This window comes from Buceros rhinoceros, unplaced genomic scaffold, assembly GCF_000710305.1.
Source record: "Buceros rhinoceros silvestris isolate BGI_N320 unplaced genomic scaffold, ASM71030v1 scaffold8189, whole genome shotgun sequence".
Taxonomy (NCBI): Eukaryota; Metazoa; Chordata; class Aves; order Bucerotiformes; family Bucerotidae; genus Buceros; species Buceros rhinoceros.
The window spans coordinates 86,868-105,046 of NW_010429717.1; the positions used below are offsets into that span (position 1 = coordinate 86,868).

General features: G+C 39.4%; 1 protein-coding gene across 2 annotated transcripts in view; it reads left to right on the forward strand.

Moving 5' to 3' along the window:
• RUNX1T1 (runt-related transcription factor 1; translocated to, 1 (cyclin D-related)) overlaps positions 1 to 17,097 on the forward strand; it is a 91,876-nt gene extending 74,779 nt beyond the window's left edge. For both annotated transcript variants that reach the window (XM_010142748.1, XM_010142749.1), the window contains exons 9-11: positions 135 to 203; positions 6,151 to 6,341; positions 15,149 to 17,097. In XM_010142748.1, coding sequence (XP_010141050.1) covers positions 135 to 203; positions 6,151 to 6,341; positions 15,149 to 15,424 — 536 coding nt within the window. In that variant the 3' untranslated portion in view covers positions 15,425 to 17,097. The remainder of the gene's footprint in view (positions 1 to 134; positions 204 to 6,150; positions 6,342 to 15,148) is intronic.
• Positions 17,098 to 18,179: the final 1,082 nt, after the last annotated feature.

Genomic DNA, 18,179 nt, shown 5'->3' on the forward strand with positions numbered 1-18,179 from the left:
TAAAAGAAAAAAATTCCCTTTATTTTTTTTTTTTTTTTTTTTTGTCTGAGTGGTAAGTAAAAGGAAAAGTTACTTCTTTAAGCGTTGCTTATGATGCTTTTTTCTTTTCCCCTGCACAACCCCTCCTCCTGCAGAATCGCATCGGGAATTCCTTCACAGGCCTGCGTCTGGATATGTGCCAGAGGAGATCTGGAAGAAAGCTGGTAAGAACTGTTTAAAAACACCAGCTCAGTCTTCTGGCAGCTGTGCGCAGTTGTTAATGCACTGATGTGAGGAAAAAAAAGAAAGAAAGAAAAAGGTTTACTAGTAAACCTAAAGAAATTGTATTTAATAATCTTAAACTGGAATTGATCAGAACATGAAATAATCTCTATAACAGAAGCATCTGCTGTTGTAGTTGGGGGATACCGGTACTTCCATTAAGGACCCCACTTTTCAGGGTTTATAGTGGTTTCAGGCTGGAACTTTATATACTAAAGTTTCAGTCTGTTAGCAATTTCACAAAAAATGTTTGCGTGGAATTTTTGTTTTAAGCTTCAAGGTTCTTACTTAGTTAAGGTAAGAATTCCCGAAGGAGAGGAAAAAACCCTAAGTATACTTGTTAAAGAAAAGGCTTAGCTATGCATTATAACCGTTCTTAATTTAAAAAATATTTTATGCCTGTCAGCCCCCAGTGTTGACTGCGCTCATAAACCTGCAAAGTTTTCGAAGAAGTAAGCAACATCACATCTCTGCAGCTGCTGTGGGTGGTGGCATGGGCAGTGACAGCGTCTTCCTAGATCTTGGAAAGCACCATGAGCAGATATTGCGGTTGTGAGGAGTTATCTTCAACACTCTGAAAGTGCCTGAGCACAGGAGTTTACTGGGGAGGATCCCAGTTCGGTGCTGGAGCTAAACCTTTTCTCTTTTGACATTGATACTAGAGCTTCCTTGTTTTCAGAGGGGCCAGGAGGTAGCTCTTGAACTCCAGTGAGGTAGTTGAGCTTTTAAATATACACTCATACCACTACCTACACCACACCCCCCACCTTTGAGCACATGTAACACCATCAAGTCTGCGTCAGCTGTCTGAGCAAGAGTTAATGTTTAAATGGCAGATAGACAGCAGTTCTCATGCTTTCTGATCAAGACTCCTGTAACTCTTGCTGCTTTTTGGTCTGTTCTAGACTAGATACAGAACATAGGTGTAAAAATGTCATGCTGGCATATTGTTGCATCTGGCAAGTAGCTGTGTTTTTTGTTTGATGTGTGTTTATGATGTAAAGTCTCCTTTTGTCAATATGTTAATTATTTTCGGAACTATTACATTTTCTGTGAAAAATAACAAAGCAATTTACATACTTTCCGTATTTCATACCTAGTTTTTTATATTGTCCAAGGAAAGTGCTACTCAGTGCCCCAAAGTATTTTTATAGTTTGTTTTGCCATATTTATGTTAACATCTTAAATGAAAAATGAGAAAAAAATATGCAGTTCCAGGAAATTTCCATAAGAGGAGTGTTATTCAGTTGAACTTCAGGAACATTATTCCTCTTGCAAAGTCTAGGTTTTGATGTTGTCAGGTCATTTATGACTCCTAGATGCAGTACACTAAAGGAAAAAAAGTTTCTTCATAAGCTAGCAACACAAGTTAATGGACGCTTTTGACTTCTGTTATAAAATCGGATATGCATTCTCATTGTGTATACCCACAAATGGTAGTGTAAGAGGAGCTGTGACGTGTCATCCTGTGAACACATATTTCATCAGTTCCTTTGAAACAAAGTTTTTCCTTTGGTCCCATTTTCAGTCTCTTATTTTCATGCTGATGTGTGTTTAAATTGGATTCCTTGTATTAACTATTAACTGAGCATGCCTGTGAATTGTGAATAAGGGAAGTCTAACTCTCTGCAGGATGCGTACCTGTATCTGTTACTAAGAGTAGTAAAACATCAGAAAGCATCCTGCTTTCCATAAATCATGGGCCTTCATTTTCAGGAGGGTGCACTGAAGTTGGAGATCTCCACAATTTCATAATCAGTTCGAAGCAGGAAAAGTGCAATTCATCTCTATAAGAATAGGTCTCTAGTGCCATTCGTGATGCTCTGTAATTTCCTGGCTGAGCTGCAACTGCCAGTCAAGAAGGCTGCAGATCTCTTCCAAGTCATTTCTGCTGGCTCAGTGTGGATATCTTCGTATCTCAAATGTCTGTAAAGACCAATGTGAGGACGGCTGAATCAAGTATAAACATCTGATTGGGATGCTGAATCTACTGATCTGAAATCATTTGGCATAAAAACGGTTCATAAAGAACCTCAGAAGCACGTGAAAAAGGGATTCACTTTAAACTTTTGGAGATTTATAGATTCCATCTCAGTGCTTTTGTGGTTGTTGGAGCAAGCACCTTGTGAATTAAAAGTATGTCAACCCAATTCAGTTTCACACATCAGCAGAAAGGAGTCATCAGTGCCCTGACTCACCTCATTGAATTACAGATACGTAGATGAAGGGTCCAAGCCAAGTTCTTGGTGTCCCTCAATAGTCAAGGGAGAGACGGGCATGTAAAGAGTATCAGTCAGATCACAGGTTGGGTGGCTCGCTCTCTGGGAATACCTCTTAATCTTTGAAATACTGAGGGTATCCCAGGCTCACTGTGGGCTGCTGACTTAGCTTCTTCCTGTGTCATGAGGTAACTGTCTTCCAGCCACCCCCGATCACTTAGCAAGGCCTATCACTCATGGCAGTCTAGATGGAAACTCTGGAGTTTCCAAACAGTTGTGGAATGACCATACTTCATCAGACAAACACCAAAGGGCCCCCCGCACATTGTCCGGCGTAGTCCTGAGAAAGAGATGGTATATTTTGGGGTATGAAGCTGAGATAACTCATGTCACCAACTGCCAATGGCCTTCATTGCCAGTTTCATGGTGGCGAAACGTCATGGTGGCACAGACCTGCACCCCTGCCCGCCACACCTTTCTTTTCTCATCATATGGACCAAATGTGCCCATGCTGTGAGGTGGGTGACCAGCAGCTGGCTGGTGAATCATCATGTTGGGCTGTTTACAGCACTGAATGATGAAGTACCTCTCCCGAGTCAGTTCCAAGGACCTGTGATCACGCTGAGTAATGCCTATTCCGTACAGGCTGTTTGCTCCCTGGAGCTTCTCTCATGAGTTAGTGCTACCCAAAGAGAAGGAAGATTTCAGTTGCATTGAATGAATGACAATGAATTTGTGCCAAGAAGGCTTAGCATTAGTGGGAAAATGGAGGATGCAGTTAGATACTTGGTTTAAAAACCTCCGGGTTTATGTTTTCTGGTATTGCCTGATACTGGAATCTAATCACTCTTCCTTCTCTGGAAAAGGAGGGAAGGGAAGAGTGTTGGTATCATTCTTGGTCTTCATAGCTTGGCATTGTCAAAGCAAGTAAAATCTTCTTCACTGCTACCCATAACTTTTCCTGCACAGACATTACAGTTTTTATTGTTATATGAAACTATGAAACCTGCATCCTATGTCTATAAAATAGCAGTAGGTAGTGGAAACCTTTATTTTGAGAAGAAGTGCAGAAAATCAGTGATAGGAAATTTTGTCTGGTTGCTTTGGGTGTTGATGAGTTCATAATATACTGAAATAATGCTGATGCTTTGTGACTGACCCCCCTGACATATTTCAACTGTTTGTTTTCACACTTAGTATAGGATGACGCAAATTCTGTTGTTGAAGTTAATGGAAATATTAAAGTCCAAACCATAGTTTATGTCAGTTAAAAAATACCAGTGAGACATCTGTCCTCGTAAGCACTTTTAGCATCTTGACACTCGCAGAAGCTTTGTAAAACACACGCAATATAGAAGTTATAGTTATATTCTAAGGTTCAGTTTCTATATTGGGACTGAAAAGAAGTAGATTATGTAGGATGAAAAACTGTAAAATTGGAAGTCTCTGTAAAATGTTGAAGTATTGTGCTTCTGTTTAAAATAGTAGTTTAAATTGGCATTTCTAATCACCTCAAACACAATGTAAAACTGAATTTATATGATGTAATGAAAGTGCATCATGCCATAGAGAGATCATTTCTATTCATAGCAAATATCAGCAGAATACAGATTTTCTCAAAGAAATCGTCTTTGTTAGTAACTGCAGTTCATAGACACAAAACGACTGTATTTAAGTTGCCTCATTTTTATGAAAACGATAATAAAATTGCATCTGTATATTTGCCTGTGTATATTTCTTTTCTCAGGATCACTGAATGTTTGCAGTTGGTAATAAATATTCAAGCACCTTGCAAATGTCCTACCAGTTCCCTTTGCTGATCTGTGTGTGCCTGTGGGACTAGAATAGGAATGCATAATTTAAATATAAATTGCCTGATTTGCATATACAATTAGTCTAGCTGTAGCTTTGATCGTAAGCAAAAATTATTGTCCTGTATTGCCACTTGGATAGAATTTTAATTCACCTTGAATATTGAAAGTAAATTAAGCCTTGGCTGTATGGATGAAGAGTATGATTTTTTTTGTCTCCTGAGGCTTTCCCCTAAACAACATTTATGGTAGGGTAATATAAGGGCATATTGTCAGCTTCGTAAAAAATGAAGGCATTAAGTTTTATCTCTAAATCCCACCCCCACCCCCCTTCAACTTCAGTTGAAACATCTCTCACACATAACACACACACACACACATAGATTAATAGAACCCTTTGTTCATTTTAATTAATTCTGTTTTAGTCAGTACATGGCTTAAAGTTAAGTCTTTAGTGTAATTTGTTTAATAACTGAAAATGGAGACTTCAGGTAGCCCTTATTTTTTTAAATAAAAGTGCAGAGCTATGAGACATAAGAGAGTGAGTGTCTCTATGTAAGAGTTAGGTCTGTGTGCATGTGCATCACAAAAAAATACATGGGCTAAATATATGGACTAAAACTCAAACCTGTAACATGGTTGCGATACTTAGATTTTAATCTACAGTAAAACATTTTTATTAGACATCTATGTTTTTAATTAAACAGAACATTTAATTAAGGTGGTTTTTAAGTGGATGAAACAATTAGGTGCAAACACTTGAATGAAACATGTCATAATTAGTTTTAATAGAGTGTTAATTGGTACTAGGTTTGCCAAGTTAATAATTACTGCTTATTAAATTTTCAATTAATCATTGTCATTTTGCTTTGAATAAAGATGAAAATTAGATAAACTAATTCAGGGGGAGGATGGTTTCCTTGTTAATTAGAGCAGTTAATTAAAAAAAAATTAGTTGTTTTAGTTGTCAATTAAAAGACTGTTCATTAGTAAAGTCTTTGCACTCTTCCTGCATCAAAACCCAAATAACTAATTTGTGACGATTCGTGTTAATCCGGAATGAAAGATATGACACTAGTATATAGAGAAGAAATGGCTCATACTGACTTAGTTGTTCCACGAGAAGTGTGGAGGTTTGGGTTTAATGAAGCCGTGTGCCCCTGCTCAGGAATAAGCGTGCACTGAAGCCCTGCTGGCTGTGGTGTGCTCAAGAGCTCGGCAGAGCCAGGAAGTCAAGTCCTCGCAGTGTAAACATGGGCTTATAGGAGAGATCAAGAGGTCAAGTGAATGTTCATAAACAAATTTTAGTTTTGGCTTGTAAAACTGTATGTCCAGGAAAAGATATTAGACCACTGGTTTAATTTTTTTAAATAAACTCTTGGACTTTTTTTAACTTAATGTATTTATTTGTTAACATACGGGGAAAAAATTCTTAATGACTATAAATCCTGTCTTAATTTCTAGAGCTTAAAGATAGATTTTTGAGAAAGTCTTAAATAATAATTTTTGCCAAACATATTAATAGATCTGGTGAGCTGCAAAACCGATTTTCCAAGTAAAATGTTCATAAAGATTACAAATGTAACATGTAAGAGATCTGAAATGGCTGTACTTAAAGAAGTACTGATTGTAAATCAAGATAGCAAGAGACATCAGAAATGTTAGAGGCTTTGGTGATGGGGAAGTAGAAGCACCTGGGTGGTCTTGAAGAATCTTGAGGAACCAGGTTCCTCTGTGTCCTTCTCCTTAAAACGAAGACTGTCAATACAATAGAGTATCTGCTGCATTTCACACACCAGTCCTATGTAGCCCTGTGCCAAAAGTCCTGTGCTGACGAGGATTTCTTTCCTCCTTTGCAGAAGAAGCTGTCAATGAAGTAAAGCGTCAGGCAATGGCCGAGTTGCAGAAGGCAGTGTCAGAGGCAGAGCGGAAAGCTCACGACATGATCACTTCAGAGAGAGCCAAGATGGAGCGTACTGTTGCCGAAGCCAAGCGCCAGGCTGCAGAGGACGCACTAGCTGTTATCAATCAGCAGGAGGATTCGAGCGAGGTAAGGTCTTTGCTGAGCAGGCGTCACCTGTGGTGGAAAACCATAGGTGTGTCTGAGTGGGCTCATAGGTGTATCTGATTCATGTGGCATGGGAGTTCAATGCCTGCTATTAACTGTTTGCACGGTTCCTTCAGATGCGTATTTCAGGTGTGCACTGAATTTTCTTGGAAATTTTCTTGGCTCTGTTGTAATCTGAGCCCAGAGTAGCTAGTGAACCTGAGTTGTGTTCTCATCTTCTAACCATTGTTTGGAGTTCCATATAATTTAGCTTTTCAGTAGCTTTATTATAAATTTCTTCAAGCTAGTATAGATAGCAAGATTGTGTGGTGGAGGTATTTCACACAAATCTAATTTAAACAAAGACATGATTCATTTAAGGGTTGTAGAGCAAGGTGGCTAAAAGCTTGTTGGATGTAGAAGCGATTAGCAAAAGGTGATTGTTCCTGCAGGACAGAATGTGAGTGTAGATTTGCAAGTGTTTTCTTATTTTGAATATGTTACTTTGGCTGCAGGGAATATTTGAGAGTTGAGGAGTGGACAGACACCATTTAGAAGGAGGAAAACAGACTGAAAGAGCAACAAGGAGTAAAACAAGAATGTTAAGCCTTGATGTACTTTCAGACCTGAGAGTGGAAGCCTTGAATCGCTACGGTATGGGACATCCAGCAGTACAACTGGATGAAAGCTGGGAGCGAAAGAGTGGCGTGTGTTTGTCTAGAGCTGCAGCAGTCTAGATTAGCAATTAAATTTTATGTCTGTTAGAGGGAAGCAACATCCTAAATTAAAACTGCCCTTAAAAACAGACATGACAAAGAAGTGACATCAGTTAAAAGTTACTTGTATATAATCTTCATCTCTCGAGGTCTCTCAAACAAAAGAACATTACTTTGATAAAGTATTTCTTGTACTAAGATCTTGACTAGTAAAACGCTTTTTAATCTAAATTCTACATGGCAGGGAGTTGGAAAAAAGAGTAGCTAGCGGTACCTGTTGTGTGGGGACACGTATTTGTGTATGCTAGGCCGCTTTTCATGGCCTGGATGGGCAGCGTTGTAGAAGAGTTACTTAGGCTGAAAAACGCACATGAGCTAGCTGCAGCGTGCTGAGATAACTGGCAAAAATCATGAGCAGATAAGTCAGTGGCATGCTGCAGTACGCATCCATAATTTGAGGTATCATAAGATTTTAATTCATACCAGGCTTCTCTGGAGATGAAAGACCATTGTGGGATCACTGAATGCCCAGAGTTCGTCCTTAATGTGTAGCAGATGAATTACGAGGAGACAAAAGAAATTGATTTTCAGCATCAGAAAGTTTCTCAGGAAGAACTGGACTAGGGGAAGCGTATGCACCCTTTAAGCACTAACTGTTCCATCGTAGATTAAATGAGACATAAATTCAATCTATTGACATTTTGTATCTGAGATACTCAAGGATATTTTTCTTGTAGTATGTTCATAGAAGGGGCATTTGTCTGACTTAGCGTAACTAAAGAGCTGTTATTTTGTGTGTGTATGTAGACAAGAGACTCATATTGTTAAAACCAACATTCCGAAGGTAAATTAATGCCTTTAGAGGAAACAACAAATTAAATCTATTTAGTGAACTGATACAGTGCAGGCAGGACAGAGGATGTACATACAGCCCTTTCTTCCACAGCCAAGCGCGCATCCAGAGAGATCTATAGAGAGTTAGTGTTCTGCTGTAATTAAGTCCTGCTCAGTCATAGTTTTGGAAAAAGCTGTGTAACATCAGACATCTGTACTTCTTCAGAAGAGTTGATGATGAGGTTGTTCACTGCATGGAAACAGGACTTTTAAAAAAAGACAAATAGTTCTTCCGGTTTGTGTTTACAGATGCTTAATTAATTGTGAAGGGAGATGACAGTGATGCTTATTTGAGAGTTAGATGTGCCTATTAAGTTTTTATAATTAGTTCCTCTTTGGCTTCTAATTATGCTAAACTCCAAACACTGAAGGCAATGCTTTGCGTGATTACCTGTTAACTCAGGCTGACTTATTCTGGATAACTCTTTTAATACTGGGCCAGACTTTTCCTTCATCTCTGAGGACAGGAGATCAGTTTGCCACTGTCTGCAAAGTGACGTCCCTTTGGAGATGAGACCTTGTGTTTTTTGGGGTTGAGAAATAAAACTTTTGTTTTGGTATTCATTTATTTGTGAACATCCTTCCTCATTTCTCTATGTTTTAATTCTCCATAAGCTTCTCTCTGTTTACAACTTCCAGCAGAACACTTCCAGAAACATAGATTACTGGAGTAATATTTCCAGGGCTAGAATATTTCCAGTTCCAAATACAAGAATGGTGAAGAGCAGATTCTACAGTCTTGGAGGTCTAGAGGGAGGCTCAGCATCACTCCTCATTTCTTATCCTTGGCAGGACGTTACACCAAGGCCTGCAAGAGAGCTCAGTATAGGCTGTTAGGTAATCTCCATGCAGTTCCTGACAGAAAATATTTCTCCCATGGGTGTCATTTATTCCTTTGGCTGTTGAAACTATGAATGGAGATGGGAATTTGGCACCAGTTTTCTAATGCATCAGATATAATTTTCATCTGATGTGGTCACTTCCTGTATATTGGCAAGGTTTCTTCCTTACCGCTTTTTCATTTGTAATTCAGTAAAATGCAACCTGGACCTAGCTGAGGCTTCTTGAAGCTGTTCTGCTGCGGGATCTTTGTGGCATGATTTTTACTGCAGTCTTCTCCAGAGCTCAAAGTGATAAGTATTACTAAGACTCAAGATTTTTAAAATTATTGTAATTTAAAGATTATATGTAATCATCTCATCCAAGACCTTTCAGAGGTCTCACAAAGAGAAGTAGAATGGTTTTGGTTTTTTTATTGTTGTAGGGGGATTTTGTGGTGGTGTGTGTTTTTTCTGGTTTCTTTTGGAGTGTTTTGTGGTTTGTTTCACTTTGTTTTTAACCCAGAAAAAGTAGCATCCCTGAGTGCGAGATTGTCTGCAAGAGAGGAGTGAAGTTGGGCATGTTGAGCTGACTGGAGCAAAGTAAAGGGAGCCAAGGACAGTGAGAAGACTGATAGGGGACGTGTGTTATTTGGAAACATCTTGACTTTTAAGAAGTGGTCTGCAATATTTTAAGAATTACCATATTACATAATACAGTTTTAATTTCTGACCTTGACCTGATCCCTTGTCAAACCATTGTTCTCTGCTTATGTTTGAATTGTTCAATATGATTTAACTTGCAGTGCCACTGCTTCATTTATACTCTCTGGACATTTACTATCTAAAGATTTCCATAGTTTCTCAGCATACGCCCTTGCAGCTGACCAGGACATGTTAATTATTTTCTGTTATTCTAATGAGAGATTGGTTGAAGACAGCTAACAGAGCACGCTGCTGTTGAGAAGTAGAAGGACAAAAGAAGGCCTACCTGTCAGCATGGCTATTCCTGAACCACAAAAAATTTCTTTACCATTTCCTTACAGTCACTCGACAAAAGATGACCCATTCATCAGTAGTTGACGTGTAGTACAGAAACATGTGTGAGCAGCCTACTCTTTAATGACTGCCATGCTTGCTTTAGCTGCAATGTACTGTTGTGCAAATCAATTTTAATAGTAAGAGAGAACAGCTTAACAAAGAGACTGGCTGCCCAGATTGAAAGGATGGGGGGGGATGGAAATCATCAAAACATCTGTCTTTCTGTTCTGGTATAAAATGCCACTGAAAAATTGGACACTCAAGTGTTGTTCCTCACTTTTGAGTAGGGTGAGGGCTGGGGACTGGAAGGAACACAAATGTTACGGTTCTCTCTGTTTAAAGCAGGTGTTGACATCTGCTTAGATAAAACCAGTATATAACTGGTCCAATTCTGCTTTTAAGAGATGTGTAATGTTAGGGCTTCTTTATGTTGCAGAGCTTTATGTGGTATGTGAATATCACATGTACCTGACATTTTGAAGACAGCTGGGTTCAATCTCTGCTGACCAATCCGTTGAGACCAGGACTGTGCCAACAAACCTGACTCTGAGCATCAGATGCTGTTTTTCAGGCTAGCCTAGTTTTTAGGCTGTTATTAAATTTAATGCCTGTGTCAGCTAATGTTTAATTTTTTTGGCTGGTCAGCTTGTAGAAAGTAGCACATCATCCCCTGCAGTGATGGGTGCTACAGAGGTGCCAGAGCCGTGTGTTCTGCACAGGATCAGTCCAGATGTGACGTGAGCATTGGCACTGCCCCAGACTGCTAAGCTAAGCCTGGCTAGCTGGCTTCCACGTCTCTTCTGTGTGCTTCTCCACATGTCTGTTTTCAGGATTTAGTTTCTCTTATGCTGACTTGTGTGAACATAGATACAGTTCAGACAATAAACAGTGGCTTGAGCAAGCCTGGAGTGTTCAGTGATAGGTGTCACTTCACTAAAAGCATCTAAAGGTTTGAGTACCTTTGTACAGAGTTCTGCATTTTGACACAGCGTGGGAATTTCCATAGAACCATTGTGTTTCCCTTTCCAAGGGAACTTGGATAGAATTTTCTTAAAAAACTTTACTTTTTTTTTTTTTTTGCACTGGTGTTCAGTGGCTCATATAGTCCTCATTTAAGCCACTGTGGTTTTAGTGATTTCTAGATGTTCTTTCTCTTGTGATTAACAGTGATAGTTTTGAATGCCGCGAGCATTGCAGAATCAGGAAAAACCTGCGTTCTTCATACCCAGCCGTGCTTGCTTTCCTGGTAAACTAGGGCAATTCATACTTTGTCAAAGGTGACAGGGCAGTGTTTGCGATACTGTGTTGCAGCATTTCAGAGTACATCTTCTCTTTGAATGTCGCAGTCTACTTGGGTTTTTGGCTTTTTTGTCTTCAAGCAAGCTCTACACCGAGTCTCAGTTGGAGATGAGAGAGGAAATCAAATATTCAATTGTGTTTGAATATTTCAAAGATGAAAGTGATTGGATGGGCAAAATTATTGACAAGTATGTGTCCTGGTACTGGAGACCACAGAAACGGAGACCATTTGTTTTTAAGAATTTTCATTATGGCAAACAGAAGTTTCTGAGTTCTGTTGTTTGAAGATGGAAGCTTAAGTGCATGAGAATTAGAAGTCTGACCTCAGATAAGGCTCTGACCTAACACTGATGTTCCTTGTCGGTTGAAAGAGGAGGATGAAATATGATCGGTGGCATAAATTTGGAGTGAGATTCCCATCTGGTGTAATTTAGCCAAAATTCATTGAATTAATCCATTTTTAAGGTAGTGAAGTTAAATTGAATTATGTGTCTGAGAATCTGGCCTTTTGTGTAACCTCACTGTTTCACAGGAAAATCAATGCAGAGTTAAACTGTAACCCAGTCCCCATAGTTTCAGCTACATCTGGAAGTCTATAAAGCACAAGCTGCAAGTGCAGTACAGTAGGTCACTACCTAAAGACAGAGGAGGTAGACCAGGAGAGGCTTTCAAAGATCTGCTATTCCTTTCCCAGTGCATGATCAACTCTACATGTATCATTCCTGTAAGATACCTCCTTTTCCTGTGCTTTAGTGATGGAGATTCTCCAGCGCCTCTAGGCAATTTCTGCTTGTTCTTAAAAAGATTTCTCATAACATTGCTTTGCAGCTTTTCTTGCAGATGTTTGATTCTGTTACTTTTCCTGTTCATCCATGGTCATTGTCTATTTCACTGCAGTAGCCTCCAAGATCTTTGGGTGCCTCCATCTCAGGCTACCGCCTCTCCTTAGGTTTAATAGTCTGAGTTTGTTCAGTCCTTTCTCATAGCTTGTGTTTATCCGACTTCTGATTATGTTGGCCTACTTTCTCTGGGTTCTTTCCAAGTCTTATTTGTTTTACTTGATTTGCTGTATTTGAAGTGAATCATCCCAACCTGGACAGGACTCCAGGCCAAGTCTTGCCAGTGCTAGGAGGAGAGTCTCTAGATCATGTGTAAAGCAGTCTATAGTTGTGCCCTTGTATGATGATTGCCACCTTGTCACCAGCATGACATTGGTCCCCTGTGGTCCCCTGTTACCTGAGATGCTGTCTGTCTACACAGTTTAGCCAGGGTGGTCTATTTTACTGGTACCTGCTAGAGCTTCCCAAAAGAGAGGATACCTTGAGCATGCTCAATCTCATAGTGAGCACAAGCTCTGTCCTTGGTATCTGGATCGTCCGGAAATATGTGAACAGGGGTGTGTGAAGCACAGCCCAGGCTACTAGCTGGCGTTTCAGGTCTGGCTTTTCTTCAGTAGAGTTTGGGCTCTAGAGCGCTCAGCCAAGCAATGTGAACAGAAGGCATCTGTTGCCAAAGGGTGCTGCAGTGCCTGAGCCTGATCTTTACTGCAGTTTTTCACTATTCACGTGTGGGGAAGGACCAATGAATGGCCACAATGGTGAGGGCTGTATAGGTTAGGAAGTTCTGCATGTCACATCCAGCTACTGTCACAGTGCAGGCTTCCTCCCCATGGCATGAGTGCTTGTTTACACTAATTTGCACTGTAGTAATTTTTAAATGCAGTAAGCTGTTGCATAAATGTGAGCTGTAAAATTTATTTTGAAATTCATGTATTTTATGTGCTTTTGTTCCCACAATTACACTAAAGCTGTAATGACCTGTTAAATTAGAAATAATATGTCCAGTGGACAAAATCACATACCAGACAAATGTAGGACACATTAAGTAATCATGTAAGGAGCCAGCTTAGAGCTTTGTCGCTTCATTAAAGTCTTGCACTTATGAATCACTTTTCATGTTCTGTACAGGCTGGTGGTTAATTGATGACTATTTTAATAAGAAAGTTGAACCAATACTGTTAAAATTAAATTACTTTTCTGACATCAATGTAGATCTTGTGCTAAGATACGGAAATACCGCACAGTGGCTCTGGTCATGTCTGGAGACGGTTCTGTTGGTGCAGATAGGTCTTCCCCAAAAAGGGAAGCAAAACGAAGATTCCACAGAAGTTGGCATATATTAACTAAACAGATATTTAAATGGAAAAAGTTTTACATCCTTGTAATAATTCCAGCACAATTAAAGCACGCACTTCAATGTTGCAATCGAATCTGCACAAGGGAGCGATTCCTGCACCTAGGCAGGTGCTGGCTGACAGCAGCGTTATTCCATGTGGGGAAAGGTGTCTTTTCAGAAAAGTCTGCATGGGAAGCTTTTGTACATGTGTATTTGTTTTCAGATGGGAGGATAAAGGGAAACATAGGCCAAACCCAGGGCTGGCAATTTAGATGGAAACAAGGGGGTCAGCAGGCATGACAGTAGGTGTAATTTCTGTGCAAGCACGGCTGGAGCGGAGTGACACTGTAGTTGCCGATCACAGTGCAAGCATCAAGCTGGCAAAATGAAACTTTCACAAGTACAATATGACCATTGAGAAATATTAGTATAGAAAGGAAGGAGTACCCAGGATACCAGCATTTGTTCTCTTTCTGGTCAGTAGGATGAGGTATTGTATCTCTTCGAAATGCTAATACAAACTTGCCAGGTCATTTTGGTGTACGCATAAATATGTCTGTGTGTACACATGTTCACGTACAGTGTTTTAAATCACTTATAATTATTTTTTCATTGTAGCGATAAAAGGTCTTTTAAGAAAAAGGTGTTTGAAAATAGTACAGCTATCCATTTCCAAAGGTGGTTTTTACCTCCAGCACTGGACAGAGTTTGAGCAAAATGAACCTGTAACAATTAATACTGAATCAAAACCAGGTGAAACCAGACAAGGAGTCTGAATTCCAGGCATTTAACTACCAGAAACATCTGTTTCTGTGTGTTGATAATTCGACCTTTTTTAAAAAGTGTTTTTAAAGATGGGAACAATTTTATGAATTAAAAAAAGAAAGTCCCCAACACATGTATCTGTAATTACCTGGTTTAGTCTGTGTGCTTAATCAGCATGAATTGAGAATGCCATGTAAGTCTGATTTCAATCTCAAAAGAGCAACTGAGCACTGGACAGTTACTCTTCCCCCCATCTGCCAGTACGTGCTTGTGCCAAAAAACCCGCAAACACCGACCCACCAAAAAAGATAAAACCAGCAAAAAGGGGGAGGATGAAGCTAACGCATGTAACGAAGCCACTTTACTCTGATTAAATGTCTAATTTCCTTGAAGTATTGATTTGGATTTCGGTCTTTGTTTGATTCTGAAATTGGGAAATATTTTTTATGTAGTTGAGGAGTATCACTTAAAGATTGGCCATGTTCCAGCATCCAGCTGGCATAGCTGTAGAGTGTGTGAAAGTGAATAGCATGCATATTCTGCGGTGGCTTCTCCATCCTGCCAAAGATTCAGGCTCCAGCTTAACTATTCACTGCCAGAAGTGCCACTGAGTCAAATGGCATTACTCAGACAATTAAAATTGAAGGTTTCTTGCAGTAACAAGTCTTACCTGTGTGTTGGATCTTTTTCTCCCTTTCTTGTCTTGCAGTAGTCCCTCTCCACTTAGGGAGAAACAGGGGTTTTTTTGTATGCATCGTTCATTATTTGTTTTAATAGATCTGGCAGAGAAGCTATCTGAAGTTCTGTTGAAACTTCCTTTTAGCATGCTTCTGGTGACTGGAGATGAGGGTGTACTTGCAGTTTGCATCGCTGAGACAGGCAAGTAGCTGCTTTTTGTTTTGCCCAGTTTCTGATGTCCAGAGTCCCCCAGATGACTGGAGCTGCTGTGGAACAGGTTCAGCCGCACTAGGTAGCACCTACTGATGCCTCAAGCATCACTAGGCAGAGGGATGACTAGCAGTTGCCTGTCAGTTGATTTAAATATAAAATTTTTGACACTAGCTAATTTCTCCCATCTCTCCCCCTCCTCTTTTGCTTCTAGAGTTGCTGGAACTGTGGCCGGAAAGCTAGTGAAACCTGCAGTGGTTGCAACACAGCACGGTACTGTGGCTCATTTTGCCAGCATAAGGACTGGGAGAAGCACCATCACATCTGTGGACAGACCCTCCAAGCCCAGCAGCAGGGAGAAACACCAGCAGTGAGCTCCTCCGTGACGCCCAGCAGCGGGGCTGGGAGCCCCATCGACACTCCACCAGCAGCCACTCCTAGGTCCACTACCCCGGGAACCCCATCCACCATAGAGGCAACTCCTCGTTAAAACTGAACTTGAAACTCTGAAAACAAAAACACAACAAAAAATGAAACCAATTCCTCATCCTCAGATGCGCAAAGATTTTGACTGAACTGTCATATTTCAATACTTCAATAAGAACGAACTTACTGTATCTTGAGGTGGTAGAAAATACAGAAGGCCAGTAACGGGTCATAATGACTTATTGTGGATAACAAAGATATCTTTTCTTTAGAAAACTGAAAAGAGAACAGAGAATATACACAAAATGATAGATTTGACCTCCTCCCTGTTATTTTCCAGTAGCTGGGATTTTAAACTAGATGACCTCATTAACAGATGCTTTACCAAACAGCAAACCAAGAGATTGCTAATTGCTGTTGAAAGCAAAATGCTAATATTAAAGTCACAATGTTCTTTATAACAATAATGGAAATTAAAAAAAAAAAAAAAAACACAAAAAAGAGAGAGAGAGAAAAAAATAACCCTCAAGGGCATGAGCATTGGATACAGCAGTAGACATTTTAACAAGAAAATGAATGGCGTCCGTGGGTTACTGACTGAACTTTGAAGACCCGCATCAAAACGCGCAGATGTGCAGCAGATTGGAAGGAGACACAGATGTTCTTTTTTTTTTTCCTGTTTCTGAAAGAAATAAAATAATATCCAGGTCAACAGAATGAAAAATGAAAGATGATTTGCAGTGGGATATAGGACTACAGCAGCAAAGAAAAAAATGCCATAATACAAAAGGCTTTTTTTTTTTCCTCCTTTTAAATACAGAAATAAGGGACACAGCCTGCAGTTAATTAGCATCCTGGCGGCTTTGACATCAGCCAGCTGCTCCAGCTAAACCTTTCAACATTTCTTCACTTTTTGTGCAAGGTTACACAGAGTATGACAATCGGGTCTATTCCAGCTCATTCATTTTTGTACTGAAAATTAATAATAATAGTTAATAATATGGTGGCTCCAGCTCCAGCCCCTTTCCAAATTCTTTCCACACCATCCTGTTTGGATTTTTAATTAAGAAAAAAAAAAGAAAAAAAAAAAGAAAGAAAACCCCCCCTAGTAGTTCTCTTGGTGTTAAAACACTTCTGTCCTGTGAGGTTTCCCAATGGTGTTTTTCTTGTAAATGTGTTGGACAAATGTGAAGATGCATTGTAGTTTAACCATGCTCACATTTAGTCTTCTTTATTCCTAGTTGGTGAGAAACCTGTATCTTTCTATGCTGCTTTTATATCTGTATGTATTAGTGATATTTCTCCAGTAGCTTAAAAAAAAAGAAAAAAACAAAACTAAAAAAACTTTTTTTTGTTTGTCCTGAAGAAAAACAAATGTTATCTATTGGGGCTGCTATTTCACTCTGTTATAGAATTTTTTTTCAGAAAACTAGCATGCTTCACGGAATGCTAACATATTGGTGTTTTTGTAAGAGGGATGTACATAAATGTATTTTGCACTGTCACAATGACTCCCTAGGCATGCTTTTTTTTGGGCAAACTCTTTTTAAATATGCTAGAGCCATTTCACCAAGTTTATCTGTAGCATAGAGTAGTGGTGGATTTTTTTTTTTCAAAAATTCACTAATAGGGACGTTTTATAAAAAAATAAAATAAAATAAACAAGATATCATACTTTAAAAAAGGACAGTGCATGCATATCACTGTAAGGTCATTAAGTCTTTCTAATTTTACAAAAAAAAAATAATTAGAGCTCCTAATGCTGAGGTGTAGATTGACAGCTTTAACACTGCTGAATGCCAGGTTATATACAGTATTATTACAAAAAGGGAAGTCAGCCAAAGACTGATCTGATGGACCAAATCTGAATTTTGAAAAGCACCAGTACTATTTTCCAAATGATCAGCAGGTTAAACATGTTCAGCAAGGTATAGTGCGAATCCGTTAACCCTTCATTGTCCAGGGTCCAGACCAGAACTACTTGTTAGTTGTGAATACTGTAGCCCAGGACACCGTCATGTGCTTTATTACTAAATAAGGAAAGTGCAGGCTCTTTACACTTGGTTTTCCTTGTTTCTTTTTCAAGGCTTGAGACAACGCACTCATGTACTACAGAGGGTTAACTGCCATTTGGAACATTTAATTTTGGAGAACACTTACATGTATATGACACAATTATTTTAGTATATGAAATACTTTTTAAAATGATTAAACATTATCCAGGTTTTCTAAGGAGAAGCATTATGTGATTTGCCCTTGCTTTTAAGTTAGTGGTAAATTTGGGACTTGAACCCTGGTGCCCAGGCCCTGACCACCAGGGCTGACCACCATGCACTCAGTGCAGGAAGAGATTACTTACAGCACTTGGCAGAAAATCGTCATTTTTCTCATTTGCTGTTGATGCTCACATTTATCCAACGCATCAGCCAAAGCCTGGTTTCCACGGCTGATCTGCCTGCACACCTACCTGATGTGGAAATAAAACACATGACTGGCCTCCAGATGGGTTATATCTTACCATGGTGCTCCCAGACTCATTTGACCTCACTCTGGTTTCTAGTCTGCTTGTGACACTGGACAGTCCTTTCTTACAGAGCTATTATATGTTCTAGGTTACGAAGGGTTAAATAATCCCAAAAATGAGGTATGTCATACCCATATGTCTTTATTTCTAGAAGCTGTGATGTATGTGAAACAGCACTGTTACTCTTAACACTAGTGTGTAAAATAAGGATTAGTACAGTATGTCTCATTACTTTAATTCAGGGCACCCGGAGTGAAAATAAATAAAAAAAGAAAAAAAAAAGAAAAAAAAAAGG